At 43.8% G+C, this 26,142-nt stretch overlaps 1 protein-coding gene across 2 annotated transcripts in view; it reads left to right on the forward strand.

Annotated features, from left to right (window-relative positions):
- The first annotated feature begins 1,147 nt into the window (after window positions 1-1,147).
- LOC147458205 (TCP-1/cpn60 chaperonin family protein) overlaps window positions 1,148-26,142 on the forward strand; it is a 45,629-nt gene continuing 20,634 nt past the window's right edge. The window contains exons 1-3 of one of the 2 annotated variants that reach the window (XM_086512912.1): window positions 1,148-1,337; window positions 2,024-2,085; window positions 2,605-2,677. In XM_086512912.1, coding sequence (XP_086369038.1) covers window positions 1,313-1,337; window positions 2,024-2,085; window positions 2,605-2,677 — 160 coding nt within the window. In that variant the 5' untranslated portion in view covers window positions 1,148-1,312. The remainder of the gene's footprint in view (window positions 1,338-2,023; window positions 2,086-2,604; window positions 2,678-26,142) is intronic. The other variant, XM_086512913.1, reaches the window with a different exon arrangement.

A 26,142-nucleotide genomic window follows, 5' to 3' on the forward strand; every position in this document is an offset into this window, starting at 1 on the left:
CCCTTGGGAAGATCCCACGAAACAGATGAGTGACATGTTGCTCAGGAACTTCGTGGTGTATGATTCTCTACATATGACATCCCAAACTGGAAGAAGGATGCATTTGATAAGGCAACCACATTTGGCCAGACGAGAAAAACAAAGTCTTTTTATGTATAAGCTAGAAAATGAGCTAGTTATAACTATCCATCAGAACCGGAGTATCTACAAACAAATGGACAAATGCTCTGTGTCAACAAGTCGTAAAGCTTTGTCATTTGCATTTAGATCTTCATGACTATGCATTTACTTGGACCAAACAACTAGACTATGTGATAGGGCATGGATTCCATTTCTTATAGTTTTTGGGGAGACAATGCCGGCTCCCCAACATACTTTTGTATAGCACTTTTGCATGGCGTGCATTATATACGGTCCGTAGTTTGTGTCATATCCTCATTGCATGACAAAAAGTTTAACTACCCACATTTTTTTCTTGTAGCTTGACAAAAGAAATGTTCTTTGCCTTGCACACTTGGACAAGACTCCTACTCGATGACCATTCATTAATTTATGTTAATTTTGCATTTCTCTACACTACCATCTTCTATATGCAAACAAACTGTTCCTAATTTGCAACAACATATCAATACTAAACCATATCAACAAATTTATCTGGCAAGGCCAACCAAGAAAGACTAGTTCAAATCTTTATTGACAAGTGCTCTACTGTTATGGAGTGGTCCTTTCCCTTACTTCTCGATGCGTGCAACAACCAAGAAAGACTAGTTCAAATCTTTATTGACAAGTGCTCTACTTTTATGAAGTGGTCTTTTCCCTTACTTCTCGGTGCGTGCAACAAGAAGATGAAGGGGGACTTTAGTAATGAAAGGAAGGAGTGGTTGCTTGCGGGGGGGTTTAAAAATTTGATGAATCTATACTATTATAAAAGGGCGAGGGATGCCCCCCCCCCCCCCCCCCATGACGTGAGTTCCTTCGTCCGGCGTGTGTGCCCTGCTAACCCAGCGCTCAGCGCGCACAGAGAGAGAGAAACAGAGCGCGAAGAACGAGAGAGAGGCTTTTAATAGAAAAGATTCCAAGTAACTGCCTCTAGGGTTCGAACCAAGAACTACACATACACCAACAAAGAAACCGGCCGTTTGCAACGGGCAGCGTCCTCAGCGTGTGAAATCTCTGTTTTCTGTTGTTCGTCTCCCAGGTCCATATTGGAGCGGGAAGAAACTAAGCTCGCGCGCCGCAACCCAGAAGAAGAGAGCTGCACGTATTTTTGATCTGCGGGCCTGGAACTTCTGCAAACGCACATCGAGAAGCCATGCAAGCTCCAGTTCTTGTTCTCAGTAAGTCAAATACTTAAGCTCGCACGTGCGCGCGCACACACAAACGCGCTTGTTTTTTCCTTTGGGTTATGTAACACATGCTCGCATGTGCTTGGGAACGGGTCTGCTCACGTACACGCATTTTGGGTATTGGCGCATGGTTATCTGTCTCTCTGGAAAAAGGAAAACTGTGTAGTCCCGGAAGTGTGCACATTATCGCAGTGGGAATGATTCACAGGCTAGATCTGGAGAAATATTAGTGTAATATCACATGCTAACATGCTTTTTATGAAAGTAGCCTCATTTCCTTCATTAGTATAACTTTGCCTATTTTGAGCACATGCCAGGCTCTTCCCTTGCCATATTAAAGTGGAAATTGTCTACAATCCTTTTTTTGTATCATGAATTGGAACTTCTTTCTTTGTGTTGAATATCATGGCCATTGGACAAGTTTAGTAGCATATTTCTACTTTGACAGTAGATGTCCAAAACTGAGCAGTGTACTCGTTCGGTATATAGTTACTGGTTTAATTATATATCACGTTACCGTGGATCCTAATATGAGCAGTGATCATATATCATGCTACCGTGGATCCAAACGAGTTCTCTTTTTCAGAAGATGATTCAATATATGATTCATGATGATGCGATAGATTTTATATGTGCATTTGCATGTCAATAGATCTTAACTGCTATTTATCTTTCAGATGATGCTGTCAAAAGGGAGTCTGGAAAGAATGTGCATCATGCGAACATACAAGCCTCCAGGGTATGCCTTCATGTTTAAGGAATTCACAAAACATGGATGTTGTGATCGTTGTACCGAATGAGGTCCCAGTTGACAGAGTTTTAGGAAGTGAGTCCAGAATAGGTTATTGTTGCTTCAATTGTTTAACAGCACATTTGCTTAGGCTTGCTGGCGGTGGAGCGTCAAACTTGTCTAAGAAAATCAGAGTGTTGTGCTAAGAGCATTATGTTTTGTGCTCAATAGCTCACTCACTGGAGCAAATTTTTGGCCAGTGTGTTAGAATGCAATTTCCATTTCCTGGACACATTATAAAACCAATGACAAGACACCTTGTTCTCGCCTCCACTTTTCTTGCACATTTTGTAGCTTATCTTTTCAACCTGCTGCTGTAATTTTTAAGTCTTATCGAGCAGCATAACTCTTATTTTCCGAAATGGTTTTTTTTTTTTGAGTACTTTTTCTAGAGCTGTTTACTAAACCATTTATGTGAATATGAGGCATCCATAAAAGAAACATAGACTTATCTCTCTGAATTGGCAGGCTGTTGCTGATATCATTCGTACCACTCTTGGTCCACGTGCTATGCTCAAAATGCTACTTGATGCAGGAGGAGGTATGACCTCAATTGGGTTTCTTGCTTTACAATACTGAAGGTTTTAAGAGATGGTGAAGTTTGTAGTTTAAACTGGTCATTGAGACCAATAATTGAGGGATTTTTGCTAAAGCAAAGCGATTTTGAGCATGAAAAATCAGCAATCTTCTCCTCTGATGAGAAAATGAAAGTAAGTTGATGTTTCTGTAGTTGAAGGTTTTAATGGCTCTTTAAGTTGTGAGCTTGAGAGTTTAGGCTGAGTTAGGGTTGTGAGCTCCATCCGAACAACCGTAGAGCTTTTCAAGATGATGCTTTTTTGGGTTGGATTAGGTTAGATAATTGAGGGGCTTAACTTGAAGTGGGGAACCATGTAATTGGATGATCCAAATTAGCAAAAATTCTAATGGATAGCAATGAGGGGAGTAGCATAGCTAGAGCTAAGGAACTTGGTGGTTTGGAGATTAAGATAATATCATAACTACTTTTAGATAGCCCCACCAAAGACATTAAGGTTATCTTGTAGGCTTTAATTTTACCAAGACATGAAAGAATTCCCAAATATGTCATCAAAGGACTTGGCAACAAAAATGTTTCCATAAAGGGTTTTGTAGGGCATGACTATGAAGTTCAAATGTCTAGAGGAAGCAAAAGAAGGTAGATGTGTGTGAAGGAGTCATCTAGTTGCTTGCAATTGTTGAAAGAGAAATATAGAAGGCAACATGGGATGATCCGAATTAGCAAAGATCATTTATTCCTTTTGGAGCAATGTCAATATAAATCTTTTGTGCAAGTGCTGAACTTATCAAAAACCAAGGTAAAGTGTTTTTCTTGCCTACAGAGAAAAATCATTGAGAAAGGATATGTGCACTAGTATAGGGTCTAGGTAACTGAGAGACACAGAGACTCGAGAGGAGATCATTGAAATGTGAATGAACCTTTGCGGACCACCTTCTTATAGCTTTACATTCACTTTCCAAATGCTTTCATTCTTGCTTATTGCTTTTCTCACTTTCCAAATGCTTTCATTCTTACTTATTGCTTTTAGAGCCATGGCATCTCTCTGGATTCGTACAATCGGTCTTGGTATCTCCTAGGGACATTTAGGAAGGAGGGAGGGTGTTTTGCCCGCCCAAAGTGAGGTAGTTTTTTAATGTTAGTATTTTCTAGCGACGTTTAGCTCGGGGTTTTGGCTCATTCCATGGCCATATAGGCTCCTGCAGGCTGTGAGTATTTTTTCGCCAACTTTGGCACATTTTTCACTTAAACCATATGTTCCTTTCGTGCCCTTGTCCTACCTCTTCCATGGTTTTGCACCTATTTATAAGGTCGTGGGGCTAGAGGTGTGGATCGGGCATTCTTAGACCCTATATAAGGAGCCGGGGGGTTGTCTCTCATGCACATAACAGAACAGGGGGACGTCCTATTGGGGCAGTCCCTAGGGGTGTAGATCGGGTAGTAGAAGCCATGCAGTCATCCTTCTATAGTGTTTTTGACTTAGTTATGTGGCGTTTTCTAGATTTGCCCAATGTCTTTGCTTATAGTAGGAGCAGTCCCAAGTTGATGATAGACCATCCTCCAGTGGACCTACAGGCTACAAGGACTAAAAACCTTAGAAATCAAGAAAAACTGTAACAGACTTCAAGTCGGAAATTTGGCACGACACACGAAAGAATCACTTAAAACACCTCACAAACTTTGGCACAATTCAACTAGAGTCGACACGGCGAGCGGCAGTTCCGTGCCAAGAGGTTTTGGTCCCAAAATCTGGTGCCCTTTTTGGTATTTATTTTTATATTAGTGATTGAGCAAAGTACAAAGTCCGAGGGTCCTCTCTGCTCAATTTCTCGTCAGCAAGTCTGAGCACAGGAGGCCCTCTCAATACAAATTTAAACGTCCATGGCCTCTCAAAATCAGTACATCAAAACCTTCAAACTCAAAAGCATCTTATCCCAAAAAATGGAGCCTGCAAAAGCTGACAGTGCAATTCGTGGAAATCCGTACAGCTTCCATGTCATCAGTCAGCGCAAAATGCGGAACGTTTGTACAATTGTCACATTAGTACCTGTAACAAACTGTTGATGTGTCAAAGTTTAAAGAATGGAAACCCTAATTTCTACCAGAAACCCTAATTGTTGGAACCCTAATTTTGAAAACCCTAACCCTAAAAACTGTAGAAACCCTAACCCTAAGGGTAGCGTGGCAGATTTTCGAAAATTGCGTTGGCATGATGACGTGGTAGGTTGTACGGATTCTCGCGTTTTGCGTTGGCTGATGACGTGGCATGCTGTACGGATTTTCGTGATTTACGCTTGCAGCTCTTTGACTTTGCTTTTGGACCAGAAGCTTTTAAGTTTGAAGGCTTTTTACTGTAAACTGCTTTTTAGGCCACGGGCCTTTAAATATGAGGTTAGGGCTCATTCTCTGGCATGCTTCAGTACGAAGGTGCAAAGTCTCGAGTACCGGCTTGTACTGTGTTGATGCAATATAAAGAAATACCGAAAGGGGCGCTAAGGTTTGGGGCCAATACTCTTTGGGGTGGAATTCCGTCACTGTGTCATCTCTCTCTCTCTCTCTCTTAGTTCTGTTGTTATTGAAGTGCTAAAAGTCTCTTCAGTTTGTTCTTTTCTATTGGCACGTGGTGTCCGTCTTGTGACAGTGGTATCAGAGCATCAGATGTGTGCTTTTCTGAAAGCATACCGGTCCTACAAAAGAGCAGACACAGCTATTGGAATTTTATTGGGAGGTATTCTCGCTCTCCAACCCGGGCTTATTAGCCAGTCCCACCCTTACTTCATCGTGCATCGGGCGCGCTCCCGTCGTCATGGCAGTGTCTTACAGGGCATAAGCCAATTAAGAACCCAATACTTGGAATTCATGGATTCAGCAAAATATTTGCAGTTTTTGCTCAACGAGCTTCACGACATTCTTTCGCGGCATCCTCAACAGAATCTTTCGATGCTGCAAAGCTTTCAACAAATTTTGAACTACATGTTACCCCCTTTGATGCCCCAAGTGGTATCTCCTCCTTCGGCACCAGAAAGTACGAGAGCTTTCAATCAGCAACCTTCTTAGCTGTCTGTTTCAATTGGGGGAGTCTTCAGGAATATGGTGCAGCCATCTGACCCTGATCCAGTGCAACTGCCTTTGCCACTGCCATTGCCCCCACCTCTACCACCATCGCCACCAGGCTACAATGTTTGGAGCCCATGTGGATACTGTCACAAAGTGATGACGTGGCGGACAACAGAAACCCTAATTTCTGCCAGAAACCCTAAAATTCTTGCAAACCCTAATTTTTGCCCAAAACCCTAATTTTTGCCCAAAACCCTAATTTTCGGAAATCGCAGAGGCTGATTTTTTTTTTTTGGGAAATGATGAGCGACGCGAATTTTGTTTGTTTTTTTATATAAAAAAGAAAAAGACTCTCTAAAGAGAGAGAGAGGAATACTGCTTTTGATTTTAAAAGCTTTTGGGGCTCTGCTTTTGGGCATCCCTTGTACCTTTAAATATGTGGAGAGGGCTTCACTTCTTAGAGCATCTGGACGCAGAGTCTGAGAGTGAAACCCTAGCCACTCTCTTGTACTTTGGTTTGATTAATATAAAAAGAAATATCGAAAGGGGCGCCAGTCTTTGGGGCCAATATCTCTAGGCACGGAACTCCGCTGGGCCAGTGCAAATCTATTGTGATCTGTGAATTGTTTTGAAGTGGTTATTTGGTGCTGTCGTTGTTGATTCTTGACTTGGAGTGTCCAAGTCTGTTACAGTGGTATCAGAGCACGGCCGATTTCTCTTCTACGGGAAATCTGATCCCCAAATTTTTTTTCCGCGGCACCTATGGCTTCAGGCAATGATCAGTCAACTCCCTCTGCATCTGGAGATGCGGGCTGGGATCACAACGAAGATTCAGACAGAGAGTATGGCCCGTCTCGGCCTACTCAGGCGGAGCAAAGAGAGATGGAGCGTCGTCGATTGATTGTCGATGCAACAAAGATGATGCTCAATTTTGCCAAGGACCGGAAGATGGCAAAATATGTGACCTAGACCTCTTTAGAAGAGGTACAGATGGAGTGGCTGAGAACCACAACCACTCCCGAAACCCGCTCTCAAGAAACCTTCTGCCTCCAAGAAATATACGGAGAAGGAAAACTGGAGAACGTGGTTGATGCACGGATTGCTTAGCTTTTTGACGCGCAAAAGAAAGCTAAAAAGCACCGCCAAAAAAAAAAAGCAGAAGAAAAGCGCCTACTTCCCGGGATATTTGGGTCGTCAATCGACTTTTGACAAGGCAAAGAAATAGAAGAAGCGTGTTCGATTTGAAGGAGTACCCAGTTCTTCTTCTTCTTCTTCTGACAGTTCTTCTAGCTCTTCAGATTCGAGCAAAGAAGACAGAAAAGGTAAAAAGCGAAGCAAGAAACAAAGCTTCGGAAAGGGCAAGAAAAAGGCAAAGAAGGCTACATCTCGCCCAGAGACTGAGAGTTCTACTGAGGACTCGTCTACAGACAGCTCAGATACCGATGATGGAAACTTTTATGCGAACAAGTGAATTTTTTACAAAGCCAACCAATATGAATTTCTCGAAGATGAAAGCAAGAAAGTCCGAGAGTTTAAGGAAGGTGGCCACTCGATCAAGTTTGATACTTTTTCAGGATACTCGGATGCTTCGAAGGCTTTGTCTTTTATACAATAGTTTGACATCGCTTTCGCGGGAGGACGCTATTCAGAGCACTCTAAGATTTGGAGAGCCGCCTCTTACTTTAAGAGGAATGCTCGTACTTGGTGGTCCACGCTTCTTTTAAACAAGACTGCGCTAGTTAAATGACTGAAATTTAAAAAGCTTTTATTTCTTCTTGGTTGACGCAAGAATATGAACGAGATGTACGAGCTGCTTGGAACCATCTTCGGATGACGAAGAAAGATACAATCAATGCTTATTGTGAAAGATTCTGGAGCTCTTCTCTACCCGCCTCCTTATTCAAGAAGATCTCGTTCAGAGAACAGATTGATCGGTTTACCTTGGGTCTACCTACAGAGATCCGAGATCATTGCTTGGAAGAGAAGTCAACTTCTATTCAGGAGTTGATGAGTCATGTGAAGCGGGGCTTTGCCATTCACTCTGGCAGTCTGACTTACCCCACAGATGAGGCCATGACACAACAAGCCGAACAGACTTCTGGGAATGATAGTAGAAAGAAAAAGAGCAACCCAGAGAAAAATGATGCAAGACCCAAGTTTACTCCTGAGGAGAGAGCTCGCTTCATCAGAGAGGGAAAGTGCTTTGGATGCGGGGAACATGGACATATCTCTGCGAAGTGCCCTAAAAAGGCACAGAAAGAACAGAATGATAAAGACGACGACAGGCCTGAGAGTTCGAGAGCAGCTGAGGAGTGTGGCAGAAAAGACAGATAGAAAGCAGAACTGGTACCACATGGCGTGGGACCTGCACCGAATCTAATGAATGAAAGGACAAACCTTGCCGCTTTTGGGGCAAAGTGAAGGATCAGGAAGCTCTTTTGAAGGAGCCAAGGCCAACTTCTTTTCACTTGGAATTGGCGGCTTGATTTGGAATTATGCCCGACAGACTGACGCCACAGGCGGAGGTAGTTCGACTGGCACCCGGATGGGATTTTCCATTACACCGAGCATTGGCAAACTTCGTTTGCAATGATAGGGGTGTGCAGGGCACGCGAGTGACGTTCTACTGAGAATCCCTTGGTACCACAAGAACTACGCCGTGGTTGACTACCGGGCCGAGAAAGCGACTTTGATAAATGAAGGGCTTAGAGATTGTACTTGATGAACTTCAGTTTCTTACTCATTCTTTTGGGAGAGAACTGAACGATGGATAAAGGTTAAATATGTTTTGACCTGATCAAAAGAACGCCAAGATTTTTCTCCACACTCATGTCGATTGCTTTTCAGAGGGCCTGAAGATCAATGATCAAACCATTGATCTGATATCTAGAAGCAGGCCACCGAATCGGCCACCTTATCGTGTGAGCCGAGTACAGAATGAAAAGATTATGAACCGAGTGAAAGACCTCTTGGAAAAGGGTCTTGTCCAGCCTAGTACTTCATCGTATTGCTCTCCAGTGTTGTTGGTTTTGAAGAAAGACTGATCTTGGAGAATGTGCATCGATTATAGCACTCTCAACGAAATCACCATCAAGAACAGATTTCCGATTCCTAGGATCGATGATATACTCGACAGGTTACAGGGATCCTCGTGCTTTAGCAGGATTGATTTGAAGAGTGGATATCATCAGATCAGGATAGTGCCGGGAGACGTCTACAAGATAGCTTTTCGGACGACTTTTGGGTTATTTGAGTTTTTGGCAATGCCTTTTGGCTTAACCAATGCTCTTGCGACATTTAACCGGATGATGGACAGGATTTCTCGAGAGTACAGGCTATTTGTTGGCACTTTCTTTGACGACATCATTGTTTTCTCCAAGAATGAGGCAGAACACGGAGATCATCTGCTTCAAGTCTTTCAGGCATTACGAGATCACACGTTAGTGATTAATGCAAAGAAAAGTGAATTTTTCCTACCAGAGATACACTTTTTGAGACACATTGTGTCAGCAGGCAGGAGTGCAAATGGACCCCGCCAAGATAGAGGCTATCCGTGATTGGCCCGATTTGAGGAATGTCCATGAAGTTAGAAGCTTCTTGGGACTGTGATCGTACTATAGGCGGTTCATACGAAAGTTTGCAGAGGTTGCTTCCCCTTTGCATATCTTGACACAGAAAGCAGTACCTTTCTCGTGGGGATCCACAGAGGTGACTGCCGTTCAGACCTTGAAAGAGAAATTGACTACGGGACCTATTTTGACTTTGCCGGACTTGCAGAAGTCATTTGAAGTATATTGTGATGCTTGTGGTCGTAGTTTGGGTGCGGTCTTGATGCAAGAAGGCCATGTCATAGCTTACGAGAGCCGTTTGTTCTCTAGGCCGGAGTGACAGCACAGATCTATGAGAAAGAGATTTTGGCTGTTATCCATGCTCTTACTCAGTGGCGGCATTACCTACTCGGAGCGGATTTTACTGTCTTTACAGACCATCAGAGTTTGCGCTACTTCTTCTCACAGAAGCAGCTTTTGGAAAAGCAGATGCGGTGGGCGAACATCTTGTTACAGTTCCACTTCCAGATTGTCCATGTGCAGAGACAGAAGAATGTGGTGGCAGATGGTTTGTCTCGGAAACCGTTGGTTCTGGCTATTTCCGCGATACATCGTAGGAGCTTCGAGGATATGGTCGATCAGTATGCCACAGATACAGATTTTGCAAATATTTTCACACGGATACAGATGGGGAGACAGTAGCTGGATACTCCCTTCGGGAAGGCTACTTGATGAAAAAGACTATGTTGTGCGTTACACAGCCGTTGAGAGATAAGGTTATGACTGAATGCCACTGTCCACCTTTTACGGGTCACCGTGGCATTGCTACCACCATGAAGGGGGTAGAGAGATACTTCTTTGGGCCGAGACTCAAAAAGGATGCGGAAGAGTTTGTGCGCAGTTGCTTGGTATGCCAGAAGGTCAAGTTTGACAGGCATAAGGCACAGGGATTGTTACAGCCTTTACCCATACCCACCCACCCCTGGGAAAGTATTGCAATGGATTTCATTGTTTATCTCTCGAGAACGCAGAAAGATCACGATGATTTTTCGATTACTTGGCACGTCTGAGACGATTGTCTCCGACAGAGACCCCAGATTTATGAGTTTGTTCTGGAAGGCAATCTGGGAGAACATTGGCACGCAGTTGCAGTTCTCGTCATCGTTCCACTTGTAGACTGACGGGCAATTTGAGATTGCCAATTCAGTGATTTTAGATTTATTGAAGTCTTGTATCTCGGATCAGAAGACTCAATGGAAAAAGAACTTACCTTTGGTGGAATTTGCCTACAATAACACGATACACTCTTCGACGGGGAAGACGCCATGTGAGATTGTTGAAAGTGTTGCGAAGGTTCCATCCTTCCTGAGCATGAAGATTAGATATTTGAAGCGGATAAATTTTCGCGAGATTTGGATACGGCTTTTGCCAAGGTTCGCGAGACTTTGCAGGAGTCACAAGAACGACAGAAAAAGGCAGCGGATCGCCATCGTCGTGACTTGAAACTGAAGGAGGATGATTGGGTGCTCTTACTTTTGAAACAGGGTATACGTTCAATACATGTCCTGAGCGACCCTCGACGTCCTCAGTGCAACCTTCTGCTCCCACGACAGACAGATCCCCGCGGCCACCTCCAGCCAAGAAGCCTAGACCTGCTATTGGACTAGTACCCGATATTTATGGTATACACCTCGAGAGTTTTAATGAATTATGCAGAGCTTAATGGAAAAGTCAACGGCTTGAAAGCCCTTATTTTCTTTGACCTCAGAGCTATGGAGAATTTCATCCATCCAGAATTCTTGAAGCAGATGCACTTTGATTATGATGCAGAGGGTGCAGAGCTAGCCACGGGGCAAACTCAGAAAGTGGTACCGCTCATTGGTGCACTTCCAGTGACTATACAAGATTATCATGGAAAAGCCGATTTCCACATTATGAAGTTGGGTAATTGCGACGTTCTCTTGGGCATGCCCTGGCACGACAAGAATGATGCAACTCTCTAGTTTCGGAACCGAACCATCACTGTGATCCAGAATGGCAAGCCCGTTGTCCTCAAAGTTCGATTGTCTGAACAAAACCCCGAATGACCTCTCTAGTTGTTTTCTGCTTAGATACTTTTGAACATTGTTTGAGAAAGTATTGTTTGAACTTTGTTTGAAATGGATGCTATCTGTTTTAAACCTGTCTTGGTGCCGATTTGAAATGTTTGACTCTGGTTTCAATACTAGTTTCATTGATTGGTGATTTTTACTCCCGAGTGGAGGAGTGCGAAATATTGTCTTGATATTGTTTGAACCTCGCAACGACGCAGGTCGATGCCTGGGGAGCGCTTCGTTGTATGCTTGAACCTCCGAGCGACGCAGATTGCGATCTGGGGAGCGTTTGTTGTACAGTCCTCTGAGCTCATGGCCCGGACCTTTTTAGGTTATTTGCGGGGGGAGTGACGAGGTAGTCGTTGAGTAGCTTCATACCGCAGACCGTTTGTCTCGAGGGAGTGCTCAACGGTGCTAAAAGTCTGTTCAATCTGTTCTTTTCTATTGGCACGTGGTGCCCGTCTTGTGACAGTACCTTCTTGCGCGATTTCTTCTTTTTGGGCTTATTTTTAATAACCTTGTGTCCCTTGGGCCCCGTTGAAAGGGACCATAAGTTGGGACAACTTAGAGTCATTTTTTTCATCTGCTAGGGTCTTGCCACACCCCCCTCTTGAAAGAATTGTAAGCGTCGTCGATTACACCTGCAAAATCAGACAAGCCACAAACTAGTTCAATAGACACTGTCTGTAAGTACCGACGCACTAGACGACACAAATCCAGCACTTGCACAAAGATGAAAGCCAGTGAAATTCACATCACATTCAAATCATATCACATAAAATCCATCTAGATCTAGGACCATGATTCTTGGCAACGTGTTTAGCAATCGCATCTAGATCCACACCGGACCTCACTGATGTTGGATTAACTAATTCTTATTGCGATCGTGTCTATAGAATCTCAAGACTGAAATGCTGCAGTCATTTTGCCTTTCAAATTTGCACTCAAATTACAATCCCTTGCGAACTCTTGACGCGCTCACCACAGTATCTAGTCGTCTCATTCATATGAGAATCTTGATACACTAGAATCTTATTTCATCATTCAGCATTCCTCACGCGTCATCATCCATTTATTCAAATTTCAAAACAAAATTTATTTGAATCGACGGATTCATTCCTGAGTTGCCGTCGCTCCTGAATGCTTTCATATGCAAATCCCTCACTATCTCGATTTCACCTGCAAAACTGACAAAATTTCAAGGAGATGGCTCACCTTGTTGCAAAAGAGTAGATGTCCAACTCCATGTGGAACCGGCCTGTACAATCCAAAAAGGGCGGTAGACTTTACTTCAAACCTTGATTCAGCTTTCACTCATTATTAGTCGTCTATTCTGCTTGTACTTTGAAGACACAACAAAGGGGAGAGGGATACAGGTTGCTAGATTGCACCTGTATGAGAAGACCGACACCAGATTGGCCCCTAACTAAGGCGCCCCTTTCGGTATTTCTATATTGTTTAAAAGAGGGAATAAACGCTGTGGTTCCCTACAAGCTGCTCCACACAAGCTCGGCTGAATTTCAACTGTTCCGGCCCGATTTCGGCAGCATAACTGTACTAGGATCCTTCACAGTCAGTATTCCCACGCATTGAATGACTTTCCCGACGCATATGGGCACTTTGCAAAACCTGGCGAGAATCTGCAGCACGCTGAATTCTCTGTTTTCAGCCCCGAAAATGCGCTAGATCAAGTCCCCTCGCGTCCCCGAACCTCCTGGGGGTATTAGAGACCGTTAAGGGCCAAAACCCTAAACCTGCAAAAATACACAGCAGGCTGTAATTTACTGTTTCGGGCTCCGTTTCGCGTGCCGGTCGCATCCATAGCAAGTCCTCGAGCTCCCGCACTTGTAGGGCTACTTGCCCTTTGAATCGGACGAGATTTCTTGCGTGAAACCTCTCCGAATTCACGTGTACCTGCGGGGGATTAGCCGCTAGCTAGCTAATCCAGTACCTGTGCAAGAGGCTCTTGCCTCGGCAATTGCGCATGAACCCACACAACTGTACATTGGTCAATTGAAAAGCCCACTAGAGGGGCATAACATACTGCCATAGGGGAGAGAGAGGGCAGTGTGTAGCGTGCAGGGGATCACTCCTGGCACCGCACTGTACATAGGAGGGAAAGCAAGCACTCCATAGCTCTTAACCTGCGACAAAATCTGAAAATGAGCCTCTCCCAGCATAAAATTCAGCGCCACCTTTTCTTGCATGAGGAAAGTGCACCAGAATGTGCCACTTGGCACATTTACAAGCATTTTCCCGTTTCGGGGTTGCCGTCTAAAAATCTCCCAACCGGTTGCCCAGTTGACTTCACAGCAGAGTAAGAAAATGTTCCCCTTGTCATTCCGGAGGTAATGACGCAAACACATTTTCACGTCCCAAAATAGCAGTTCCCTAAATTTTAGGAGATGCTGCCATTGTATCTTTCTAGGTCATCTGACCCCCTTTGTACACTGCAGCCACACCCAGAACTGAAATGTAGCCTTTGTAGCAAAGGATTCCACTTTGGCTAGTCAATGATCCCACTTTGGCTAACCATAGTCCTTGTCCAATCTTAGTGCTCTCTTGCCCTCAGGCCTAGACTCCCTCTGGACAGTTTCACACTAGCTATGCAATGCAGGGCAGTTAGATTTCCCGAGGGGTGTTTCCAAAAAGTGAAAGTAAATAGATAATAAGAAAGAAATCAACAAAAAGGATAGATAGTAGTCACATGCATGGTGACACCATGCTTCCCAATGCTTAGAGATGCGAGTTTCTCGCTTCTATTACCTGTTATCTGTACACAAATAACAAGATCTTCCAAAAACGTTAATTCCACACATTTTGAAATTTTCTACAGAAGCCCTAATTTTCCAAAGTTGTCGGATATAAAATCTGTTCGTGTCAATGCATAGAGCTTATTGAGAGGATCAACTTTGCCTTTTGTTGCATATCCAAATTCTCAACCGTCGAAGATATTTTCAAAAGTCTTTGCGACACAGAAAAGCATCAAAAAGCAAGTTTTTAGAGCTTTTTAGGGCAAAAACGAACTTCTTTTTCTCTTGCAAGTGATCTTGAATTCCTTATGGTTTATGCTTTGTAAGACAGAGCGATGAAGATGGGAGCGCGCTCGATGTGCGATGAAGTAAGGGTGGGATTGCCTACTAAGTCCGGGGTAGGGACAGAGATTCTTTAATAAATTTTTTTGTGAAATCCCTTAGTGTCGTCTTGGTAGAGGTAGGACTGGTGCGCTTTCAGAAAAGCACACGCCTGAAGCTTTGATACCACTGTAACAGGCTACGTTACCCTATGTCGGAAATTTGGCACGACACATGAGAGAATCACTTAAAGTCGACACTGCCCGGCGTAGTTTCGTGTCCAGGGGTATTGGCCCCAAAATTTTGGCATCCCTTTCAGTATTTAATTTTATGTTAATGCTTGAGCAAAGTACAAAGTCCTCTCTGCTCAATTGCTCGTCAGCAAGTCTGAGCACAAGAGACCCTCTCAATACAAATTTAAAGGCTCATGGCCTCTTAAAAGCAATACATCAAAAGCTTCAAACTCAAAAGCATCTTATCCCGAAGCGCCCCCAAAAGCTGACAGCGCAAATTGCGGAAATCTGTATAGTTGTCATGTCATCATTCAACGCAAAACTGGAACGTCCATACAGTTGCCACGTCAACACCTTCTTGTGCGATTTCTTCTTTTGGGCTTATTTTTAATAACCTTGTCTCCCTTGGGCCCCGTTGGAAAGGGAGCATAAGTTGGGATAACTTATAGGGTCATTTTTTTCATTTGCCAAGGTCTTGCCACATCATCACCTTGTTACAAAATCAATTTTGCGAATCTCTTGATGTGACAGGTTGGCCTGCAATTTACGCTGATTGCTGATGTGGTAGCAGTTGCTGTAAAACGTTGATTTTTTGACGTCAAGCTTTGGGGGAACAATTTTTAGAAGTGCAACTTTTTAGGGGCGCCTTGTTTTTGAGGGCCCGTGTACACTTTAATAAGTGGCCAGGCCCTCCCAACTCGAGGAGAGCAATTGGGAAGCTTGGAGAGTGGAGAGGGTGCAACAGTGGTACCTTGTTGAAGCATTAATGAAGAAAGAAATACCAAAAGAGACGCCAGTATTTGGGGTCAGTGCATCTGGAAGTGGAACTTCAACGCTTCGCGTGGACTCTCCTCTTCTCTCTCCCTCTCTATTTAGTTCACTTTGTTGTAGTTTGAGTTTGTGTGTTGCTATTGATTTCTCGCTTGGGTGTCCAAGCTTGTTACAATGGTATCAAAGCTTAGATGATTCTTCTTCTACGAAGGATTTGATCCTTGTTCTGCAACACATATGGGTTCTAGCAGTGAATCCAATAGGGACGACACTTCTTTGACTACGCAAAATTGTATTGGTAAGACGAGTTTGACAAAGCTCTTGAATAGAAGATCAATGGGTTGATGAAAAGCAAAAAGCCCTCTTGGAAGAGAAGCAAATCAGAGGATTACCACCATTACCTAGGCTAGAAATCGACTTTCGAGACGGCTAGTGGATCCAAGAAGTGTGTTTGTTAGGGGTATTGATAGGCTGACAATACTCTTAGAATGGCTTTATGAAATGTACATTGGATTGGAAATTTCCTAGATTGAATTGATTACATGTGCTCTTTCACATGTGTATTGTTAGAGTATCTGTTAAAAAGATATATTTGCAACGTTTTGTTTGATGATTGATCTGATAAATCTAGTGCATCTAGACATCTGCTAGAGATCAGGGAGATTTGGATGTGATGGCTAAATGAAATAGGAATATGATCTTAGTGCATCACGAGTTTTATCTAGATGGGATGCTTGGCTAGTGATCTGAGTGCATTAGTAGTTCTGGACTAGATGAAATGACTAGATTGACTGTTTTGCTCCTGAGTGGTCATTGTGAACTAAGTGATTGATTTGTGGAATGCATTCTCTGCGAGTGTACAATCTTGTGGGGATAGTCAGTGGCATGTCTGTTTGAAATGTGAGAGGATGTGAATCTGAAAGTGACAAGATTTAGTAGATCAAGACATCCGTGAAAAGATCAACGTGGTCGATTTTGTATCTTGGATCTCGACGGAAATGTGATGTGATTGTTTAGTGACAGTGTCTTTGTGCAAGTACTAGATGTGTGGAGTCTGGTGCATGACACCATATAGTCAGTCTCTAATGAGCTAGTTTTTGTCCTTTGTCTGTTTTGTAGGCATAATTGAGAGCGTTTACTCTTCTTTCAAGGGGGTATGTCATAAGTTGATGATGTGGCATGGCTAGACCATTCTATAGTGCACCTACAAGGACTAAAAACCCTAGAAATCTAGAAAAACCCAAAAATTTCGCGACTTGTTGACATGGTAGTCTGGCTCGCAATTTATTCTAACAATGCTGACAGGGTAGCAACTGTTGCAAAAGGCGCTGACATCCTACAATTGATCTTTTGATGTCCAGATTTTGGGAGAACAATTTTTAGAAGTGCAGCTTTTCAAGGGCGCCTTGTTTTGGAGGGCCCATGTATTCTTTAAATAGGTTGCCATGCCCTCCAACTCTGGGAGAGCAATTCGGAAGCTTGGCGTGTTCCATTGAAAGTTCCAAACTTCATTGCCTTTCCACCTTCCTTATATTCCTTTGGTTGACTCAAAGGAGTCAAATTGTCATAAATAGGTGCCTTTGAAAGTGGTACTCTAGAATTGACCATTCCAACACTTGCATCATGTGCGTTACTTGTGATATCCGCATTTTGATCTTAAGGCTGTGAAAAACCAGCCAAAACAAAGTGTGTTCCAGGCATACAAAAATTGCCATAGGCACCCTGAAAACTTGCTTGAATACCTACGTTCCCATACATATGGTTAACCATGCCTGGTTGCATTGCCCCAAACACATTTAACCTCGCAAACCTGTGGGGGGTCCAACCATAGCTTGAAATACTGAACCACCTCCAAAAGAACGAGGATATGAAGTAGGCGGCAGAATGGTTTAACGAACACCTTGTTCATTACTCTTTGACCATTGACAAACGGTTCCTATCCAAGTAAAATAGCTTGCTTTGGACCAATGGACACTGTTGGTTGCTCAATCAGATGGGCTTTCCCTCGAGCATCAAGAGACCCCTCTGCATGAGAAATCTCCTTTTCTTGCAACGGTTCAAACATATCCTATGTTCGAGCTTGTAAACCCTGTGTAGGAGCTTGTAAAACCTTTGTAGGAGCTTGTAAGAACTCCTGCACCCTTGGATTCTTAGCCAACTGCCGAGAAGTTTCCATGAAGCTAAGTATTTGAGCTTTAAACAAACTGTCCTCTTCTTGAAGAGTTGCAGGAGCTTTCTTTGCACCATGGGAGGAAGATCCCCGTCTTTGCCATAATGATATGCTCTGTGTTGCTTTCACCCACAACAATCCACGCCGCACTCTTTGAAGAAAAAGTGACTCCCGTAGATGGAACCATTAAACCGACCAGTGCATAGGAGAGGGCGGTACAACTTCAATTACGTGTTAATTATACACAAAGGACTGAGAAGAAAGAGAACACAGATGCGTCCAACAACTAGATATTCACTACACACACGAAGATCGACACTTTGTAAGCCCCATAGACTGGCGCGCCTTGTATTTTTTTATTCAATTGAAAACAAACGATCCGAACACTTGGGAAAATTCCATCAAGCTGTCCAAACTTTTCAAGGGCTGAAATTGCAGGTTTTTGACCCAATCTCGGCAGCTTACGGCACCAAAATCTCTATAGGTCAAAAGTACAGGTCTAGGACGAATTTCCCTTGCATTTTAAAAGCTTTTCGGTGAGCTGTAAGTCAATGTCAGCATGCTGTAATTTCCTGTTTTGGTCACTCATAAGTGCCTTAACTCTTGTATAACCACCCCAAGGATTCCCCGAGGCTTTCACGGTGTTATCTTGCAGTTTTGGTGCGAAACCCTAAACCTGCAAATAAATGTGTTTTGAGCGGAGCAATAACGTCTCAAGAGCTCCCGCATGCAATGGGACACTTCTCCTTTGATTTTGATGAGTTTCCACGTGAGAAAACTCTCTTGTTTCGCAATATGTCACGACGAAATTGTGTGTACTTGTGGGGGATTAGCAATTAGCTAAATCTAATTCTTATTCAGAAAGCTCTTGCCTTGGCAAACCCGCATAGAACCCACAAGATTGTATAGAGTCACGCGAGAAGCCCAACTAGTGGGGCATTACCATATGTGTAAGAGGGAGAGAGATGCATGAGAGCGGAATCAACGTGCTACATGAGATAGGGGAGAAGGTAAGCTTTCCATTAAAGCTTGATACTTAAGTCAAGATCAGCCCTCCTCATATTTTGGGTGTCTCCTAGCTGGTCCCTTGCGTCTTGGGTGTGAGTTGTCAAGGAGGTTGCTCTCCTACTACTGACATGTGTCCGTGTCCGTTATGCCCCTTATGGTCCAATTTCCTAACCCTTCCCAACTTGTAAAGTTGTCAATGACTTGCCGCGTGGCCCAGATTCCATTTAGGTGCACATATGCTTCCATACTTATCAAAATTTAGAGCTAAATGGCCCAATTAGTCATCGACTAACTGACTAGATTCCCGATGTGTAAAACATATTCGGCTGCAGCTGTCACAAACTACTGACGTGTCAAGCCACTGAAGAACGGAGCCAACCTTGAGTTCCCGTCCAAGGGGCCAAAACCCTAAGAAGCAGCAACAACAAAAGAAGAAGAAAAAGTTTTACAGACTTACAAAGTCTTTACGAGTGGCCTATTTTTAAAGAAGAGTTCCGACTAACTTACGGGATCTGTCCGATGGGGTCCAAGTGACATAAAGGCATTAAAAATAAAGCAAAACACACTCAGAAGACTTTGCACAACAAAATATGATGACGTGGCACTTGTATGGATGTTCCACAATTCGCGGCAGATTTTTAGGAAAATCCCAAAATTTTAGAAAAGTGTTTTTTTGGGGCTATCTTTTCATATTTGATGCTTTTAGGCTTTGGGCCTTTAAATATGAGTATTGGGGGCCCTCTTTGGCACTCTTCAGTGCTTAGATTGCATAGGGGGTGCTCCCCGACTGTTATACTTTGCAAATCAGCAATAATAAAGAGGGCCAATGCTCTCTTGGGGAGGAACTTCGCCACTCCCCGTCTCGTGTGGTGCTCTCTCCCTGTTTCAGTTCGGTTGTTATTGAAGTGCTAAAAGTCTGTTCAATCTGTTCTTTTCTATTGGCACGTGGTGCCCATCTTGTGACATAAGCCATTTCACATTGGCCATGCATTGTCCATTTGCACCTTTTCAAGTGTTTCGGGAGAAAACAAGCAAAAATAAACTAAAGAAATTTTCTATTAAATAGATAAAGCAATAAGAAAAATATACATCCTAGTGACATGTAGGCTACCATATCAGCATCTCAGATCTTGCAACGGGAGGGTGTGACTTACTAATTGAAAAGAACAGATTGAAACAAAATTTTAGCACTTCAAACAACTGAACAAGGAAAGAGAATCCATGCAAGAGACACGAAGTGGTTAAGTTCCACTCCAAGAGTGCAATGGCCCCAAAACCTTGGCGCCCCTTTCGGTATTTTTTTATATTGCTTCAAGGTACAAATCCGAGGGCTTTGCTCTGCTCTGCTTCGTCAAACTGGAATTACAAAGAATGGCTCCCTATGTTATAGGCTTGGACACTCCAAGCGAGAATTCAATAGCAACACACGAAAAAACTGCAAATAACTAAATTGAACTTGAATAGAGAGAGAAGAGAGTCGACACGGCATGGCTGAGTTCCGAGCCAAGATTCATTGGCCTTAAAGACTTGCGTCCCTTTCGGTATTTTATTGTTGTTCCTTGAAAAGTACAACTCCCTAGGGTCCAAACCTTTGCAAGACTGAAACCGGTCCGTAGGGCTGTAGACTTCGGCTTTCACCTGAAACTTTACTGTAAGACTTTAGGGGACAGAGAAACTTTGCAAATAAAAACCTGTAACGGGAATTGACACTTCAAACACACACACGGCTTGGAAGCTAGAGCGCTACAAAGCATACGCCGACACTTGTTGGCCCCAAAGGCAGGTGCCTCTTTCGGTATTTCTTTATTGTATTCAAAGAGGGAATAAAACCTGTGATCTCCTACGAGCTGTCCCGTATACTCCGGGTTGAAATGACCTATTTTGGCCCGATTTCGGCAGCATAACTGTACTAGGACGCTTCACAGACATTATCCCCATGCAATAAGTGACTTTCCTGACGCATACAGACACTTTGCAAAACCTGGGAAGAATCTGCAGCATGCTGAATTCTCTGTTTTCTGCCTTGAAAATGCGCCAGATCACCCGCACATCGGTCCCCTCGCATCCCCGGACCTCTTGGGGGTATTAGGGCCTGTTTAGGGCTGAAACCCTAAACCTGCAAAAATACACTTGTCCTGTGAAGAGGAACCCTCTTCCATGATGCCTTTCCCTTTGTTGACCATAGTGTTATCCCGCGTTCATGTACTCTGCGTCTTCGCCGCAAACCAACCGAGGCTCACTTCTTGAGTTAAAAGTGATTCTGTCCCGGCGATGGAACCATGAAACCGGCTTGTAGGGCGGTAGACTTAGGCTTTCACTTGAAACTTTACCTTAGACTTTAGGACACAGAGAAACTTTGCAAATAAAAACGTATAACGAGAATTGACACTTCAAACACACATGGCTTGGAAGCTAGAGCGCTACCAAGCAGACGCCAACACCTGTTGGCCCCAAAGGCTTGCGCCCCTTTCGGTATTTCTTTATTGTATTCAAAGAGGGAATAAAACCTGTGATCTCCTACGAGCTGTCCCTCATAATCCGGGCTGAAAATGACCTATTTTGGCCCGATTTTGGCAGCATAACTGTACTAGGACGCTTCACAGACAAACTGTCTGAGACAGTATCCCCATGCTTTGGTATTTCTTTATTGTATTCAAAGAGGGAATAAAACCTGTGATCTCCTACGAGCTGTCCCTCATAATCCGGGCTGAAAATGACCTATTTTGGCCCGATTTTGGCAGCATAACTGTACTAGGATGCTTCACAGACAAACTGTCTGAGACAGGATCCCCACGCAATAAGTGACTTTCCTGAACACTTTGCAAAACTTGGCGAGAATCTGCAGCACGCTGAATTCTCTGTTTTCTGCCCTGAACCTGCGCCTGATCACCCGCATAGCAGTCCCTCGCGTCCTCGAACCTCTTGGGGGTGTTAGGGACCGTTTAGGGCTGAAACCCTAAACCTGCAAAAATACACAGCAGGCTGTATTTCCCTGTTTTGGGCTCCATTTCCCGAGCCGGTCGCATCCGTAGCAACCCTCGAGCTCCCACATATGCAGGGCTACTTGCGCTTTGAATCGGACGAGATTTCTCACGTGAGATATCTCCGAATTCACTTGTACTTGTGGGGGACTAGCAACTAGGTAATCCAGTACCTGTGCAAGAGGCTCTTGTTCCGGCAATCGCGCATGAACCCACACAACTGTACATACAGATGAAAAGCCCTCAAGTGGGGCATCACGTTTCTGTATTGAAAAGGGGGGAGAGGTGCACGAGCAAGCAAGCTTTCCATTAAAGCTTCAACACCTGCACCAACCCTCACACACACACACTGTAAGTCACACTGAGAGAGAGAGCCCCAAGCTGAATTTTGCGCCAAATTCCAGTTGATGTGGCAATGTTTGACCCTCTGGAGGCTTTGGTGTTGCCAAGTGTCCACTATGCCTCTTTTTGAGTTAATTTCCTAGTACCCACAGACTTATATGTGCAGCGAGGGGGCCTAAATGACTTTGCACTGAGCCTAGACACTCTTTTACTACTCGGACTCGAGTGTCGGCCCGACCAACTCGTGGCGACAAGGCCTTCCCGTCTGCGAAACTCTCACCCGTTGACAATTTCACACTGGCCATACAATGTCCGACCATTTGCAACTTAAAAAAGGGGTATCGAAAATTAAATAAAAATCATTGGAAAGAAACCAACAACTAAGGTTAGCAATTGGCACATCCTCGTGACAGTAATTAGCAGTTACCACGTCATCGTGACAAAGACTGTGTCCAGATGCTCTGCGGAAGAGTGGCCCTTTGGGCACTTAGAAACTCACCATGGATGCCCAAGAGTAGTGCCTCAAAAGCATCTATCCAAAAGCACTTATACCCAAAGCATTTGCTTCCAAAGCCTTGCGTAAATTTCCAACAAATCAGTGCATCTATCCAAAAGCACTTATACCCAAAAGCATCTGCTCCAAAAGCCTTGCGTAAATCTACCAGCAAATCAGTGCATTTTATGAAAATCCATACAACCTGCCACACCAGCATTGTCAACGCAAATCAGGGAATTCCGTAGAGCTGCCACGTCAACCCTATGGTCGCAATTCACAAAAATTAGTTAGAGATCGAGCTTTTGATTTAGGCCCCTCAACTGGTGCTCCATAAGTTGGTTAGAGTTAGGTTTTAGAAAACTCTTAACCCTTCTGCTTAGGTCTCTGTGCCACATTTTTTGGGTTTTTTTGGTTCAGTTTCTCTTGTGCTTTCAGCCATTTCTTTCCAGAAGGGCATGCCACGTCATCACTTTGTGATACCCTAGGTACATAGTCAGAGGCCATAGGCCTAAGAGCAAAGCATCTCACATAAACACATGCCCAAAAGGCCGCTCTGTAATTTGCGGGCATGTTCGTACGTTCTTGCCACGTCAGTATCCTTCCGTATTTTACAGAATTTTCGTATAGTCTTGCCACCTAAGCATGTAACTCAAGTTGAGTTTTCTGTTGCGGCATCACCAACTTGTGACATGCCCCCTCTTGAAAGAAGAATAATAGTCTTAGAATTGCAAAACTCAATCCAATTGTTTAGTTTCACAATCCGAGGGTCATCCAGTCATCTCATCTCACATCCGAGATCTTAATATTCCGGCGTAGCAAAGTTAGGTATCACACCCAAACCGTGCTGATTGTTAAAGGGGTGTCTTGACGCACTAAGATCACATACCCATGCAATCAATCTCACTCAATTTGAAAGTATTGTTGCACCAAATTCATATGCTTCACAAATCACGATGCAAAACAGATGATCACAAATGGAATCACACGACATAAAGACATAAAGTCTGTCACAAAGTGATGACGTGGCGGACAACAGAAACCCTAATTTCTACCAGAAACCCTAAATTTCTTGCAAACAACGCGGAGGTGATTTTTTTTTTGTTTTTTTGTGTGGATATATATGAGCGACGCAAATCTCAACTTTTGCTCTTATTGAGAGAGAGAGAGAATTTGCTTTTGCTTTTAGAAGCTCTCTGTGAGAGAGTGAAAAGAGCTTTTGCTTTCAAGCTTTTGGGGCTCTGCTTTTGGCATCCCTTGCAAACCTTTAAATAAGTGGCTTGGGCCCTCACTTCTCAGAGCATTTGGACGCAGAGTCTGAGAGTGAAACCCGAGCCACTCTCTTGTACTTTGAATTGATTAATACAAAAAGAAATACCGAAAGGGGCGCCAGTCTTTGGGACCAATATCTCTTGGCACGGAACTCCGCCGGGCCAGTGCAAATCTATTGTGATCTGTGAATTGTTTTGAAGTGGTTATTTGGTGCTGTCGCGATTGATTCTTGACTTGGAGTGTCCAAGTCTGTTACAGTGGTATCAAAGCACGACCGATTTCTCTTCTACGGGAAATCCGATCCCCAATTTTTTTCCGCGGCACCTATGGCTTCACGCAAGGATCAGTCGACTCCCTCTGCATCTGGAGACGCGGACAGGGATCACAACAAAGATTCCGGCAGAAAGTATGGCCCGCCTCGGCCTACTCAGGCGGAGCGGCGAGAGATGGAGCGTCGCCAGGTGGTCGGCGATGCAATGAAGATGATGCTCAATTTTGCGAAGGACCCAAAATTTGCAAAATATATGAGCGAGACTTCTTTTCAGGAAGTGCATGAGCAGTGGTAGAAAAGCACTACACCCACTCTCAAGAAACCTTCTGCTCACAAGAAATACACAGAGAAAGAATTACAAGAGGTGGTTGATGCACGAATTGCTCAGCTTTTTGACGCGCAAAAGAAAGCCAAAAAGCACTGCAAAAAGCAGAAGAAAAGCACTGACTTCTCGGGATATTTGGGTTGTCAGTCGACTTTTGACAAGGCAAAGAAACAGAAGAAGCGTGTTCGATTTGAAGGAGTACCCAGTTCTTCTTCTTCTTCTTCTTTTAACAGTTCTTCTAGCTCTTCAGATTCGAGCGAAGAAGACAGAAAAGGTAAAAAGCGAAGCAAGAAACAAAGCTTCGGAAAGGGCAAGAAAAAGACAAAGAAGGCTAAATCTCGCCCAGAGCCTGACAATTCTACTGAGGACTCGTCTACAAACAACTCAGATTCTGATGATGGAAACTTTTATGCGAACAAGAAGAATTTTTACAAAGCCAACCAATATGACTTTCTCGAAGATAAAAGCAAGAAAGGCCGAGAGTTTAAGGAAAGTGGCCACTCGATCAAGTTTGATACCTTTTCAAGATCCTCAGATGCCTCGAAGGCTTTGTCGTTTATACAGTAGTTTGACATTGCTTTCGCGGGAGGACGCTATTCAGAGCACTCCAAGATTCGGAATGCTCGTACTTGGTGATCCACGCTTCTTTTAAACAAGACTGCGCCAATTAAATAGCTGAAATTTAGAAAGCTTTTTATTTCTTCTTGGTTGACGCAATAATATGAACGAGATATACAAGTTGCTTGGAACCATCTTCGGATGACCAAGAAAGATACAATCAATGCTTATTGTGAAAGATTCTGGAGCTCTTTTCTACCCGCCTCTTCATTCAAGAAGATCTCATTCAGAGAACAGATTGAGCGGTTCACCTTGGGTCTATCTACAGAGATCCGAGATCACTGCTTGGAACAGAAGTCAGCTTCTATTCAGGAGTTGATGAGTCATGCGAAGCGGGGCTTTGCCATTCACTCTGGCAGTTTGACCTACCCCACAGATGAGGCCATGACACAACTAGCCGAACAGACTTCTGGGAATGAAAGTAGAAAGAAAAAAGAGCAGCCCAGAGAAAAAGGATGCACAACCCAAGCTTACTCCTGAGGAGAGAGCTCGCTTCATCAGAGAGGGGAAGTGCTTTGGATGCGGGGAATAGGGACATATCTCCGCGAAGTGCCCTAAAAAGGCACAGAAAGAACATAATGATAAAGACGACGACAGGCCTGAGAGTTCGAGAGCAACTGAGGAATGTGGCAGAAGAGGCAGATAGAAAAGCAGAACTGGTACCACATGGTGTGGGACCTGCACCCAATCTAATGAATGAAAGTACAAACTTTGCCGCTTTTGGGGCAAACTGAAGGATTAGGAAGCTCTTTTGAAGGAGCCAAGGCCAACTTCTTTTCACTTGGAATTGGTGGCTTGATTTGGAATTACGCCTGACAGACTGACGCCACAGACGGAGGTAGTTCGACTGGCACACGGATGGGATGTTGCCATTACACCAAGCATTGGCAAACTTTGTTTGCAATGACAGGGGTGTTCAGGGCATGCGAGTGACGTTCTACTCAGGATCCCTTGGCACCACAAGAACTACGCTGTGGTTGACTACTGGGCCGAGAAAGCGACTTTGATAAATGAAGGGCTTAGAGATTGTACTTGATGAACTTCAGTTTCTTACTCATTCTTTTGGGAGAGAACTGAATGATCGATAAACGTTGAATATGTTTTGACCCGAGCAAAAGAACGCCAAGATTTTTCTCCACACTCATGCCGATTGCTTTTTAGAGTGCCTGAAGATCAAACCATTGATCTGATATCTGGAAGCACGCCACCGAACCG

Source organism: Adiantum capillus-veneris, chromosome 5, assembly GCF_014529385.1.
Source record: "Adiantum capillus-veneris isolate H3 chromosome 5, ASM1452938v2, whole genome shotgun sequence".
Taxonomy (NCBI): domain Eukaryota; kingdom Viridiplantae; phylum Streptophyta; class Polypodiopsida; order Polypodiales; family Pteridaceae; genus Adiantum; species Adiantum capillus-veneris.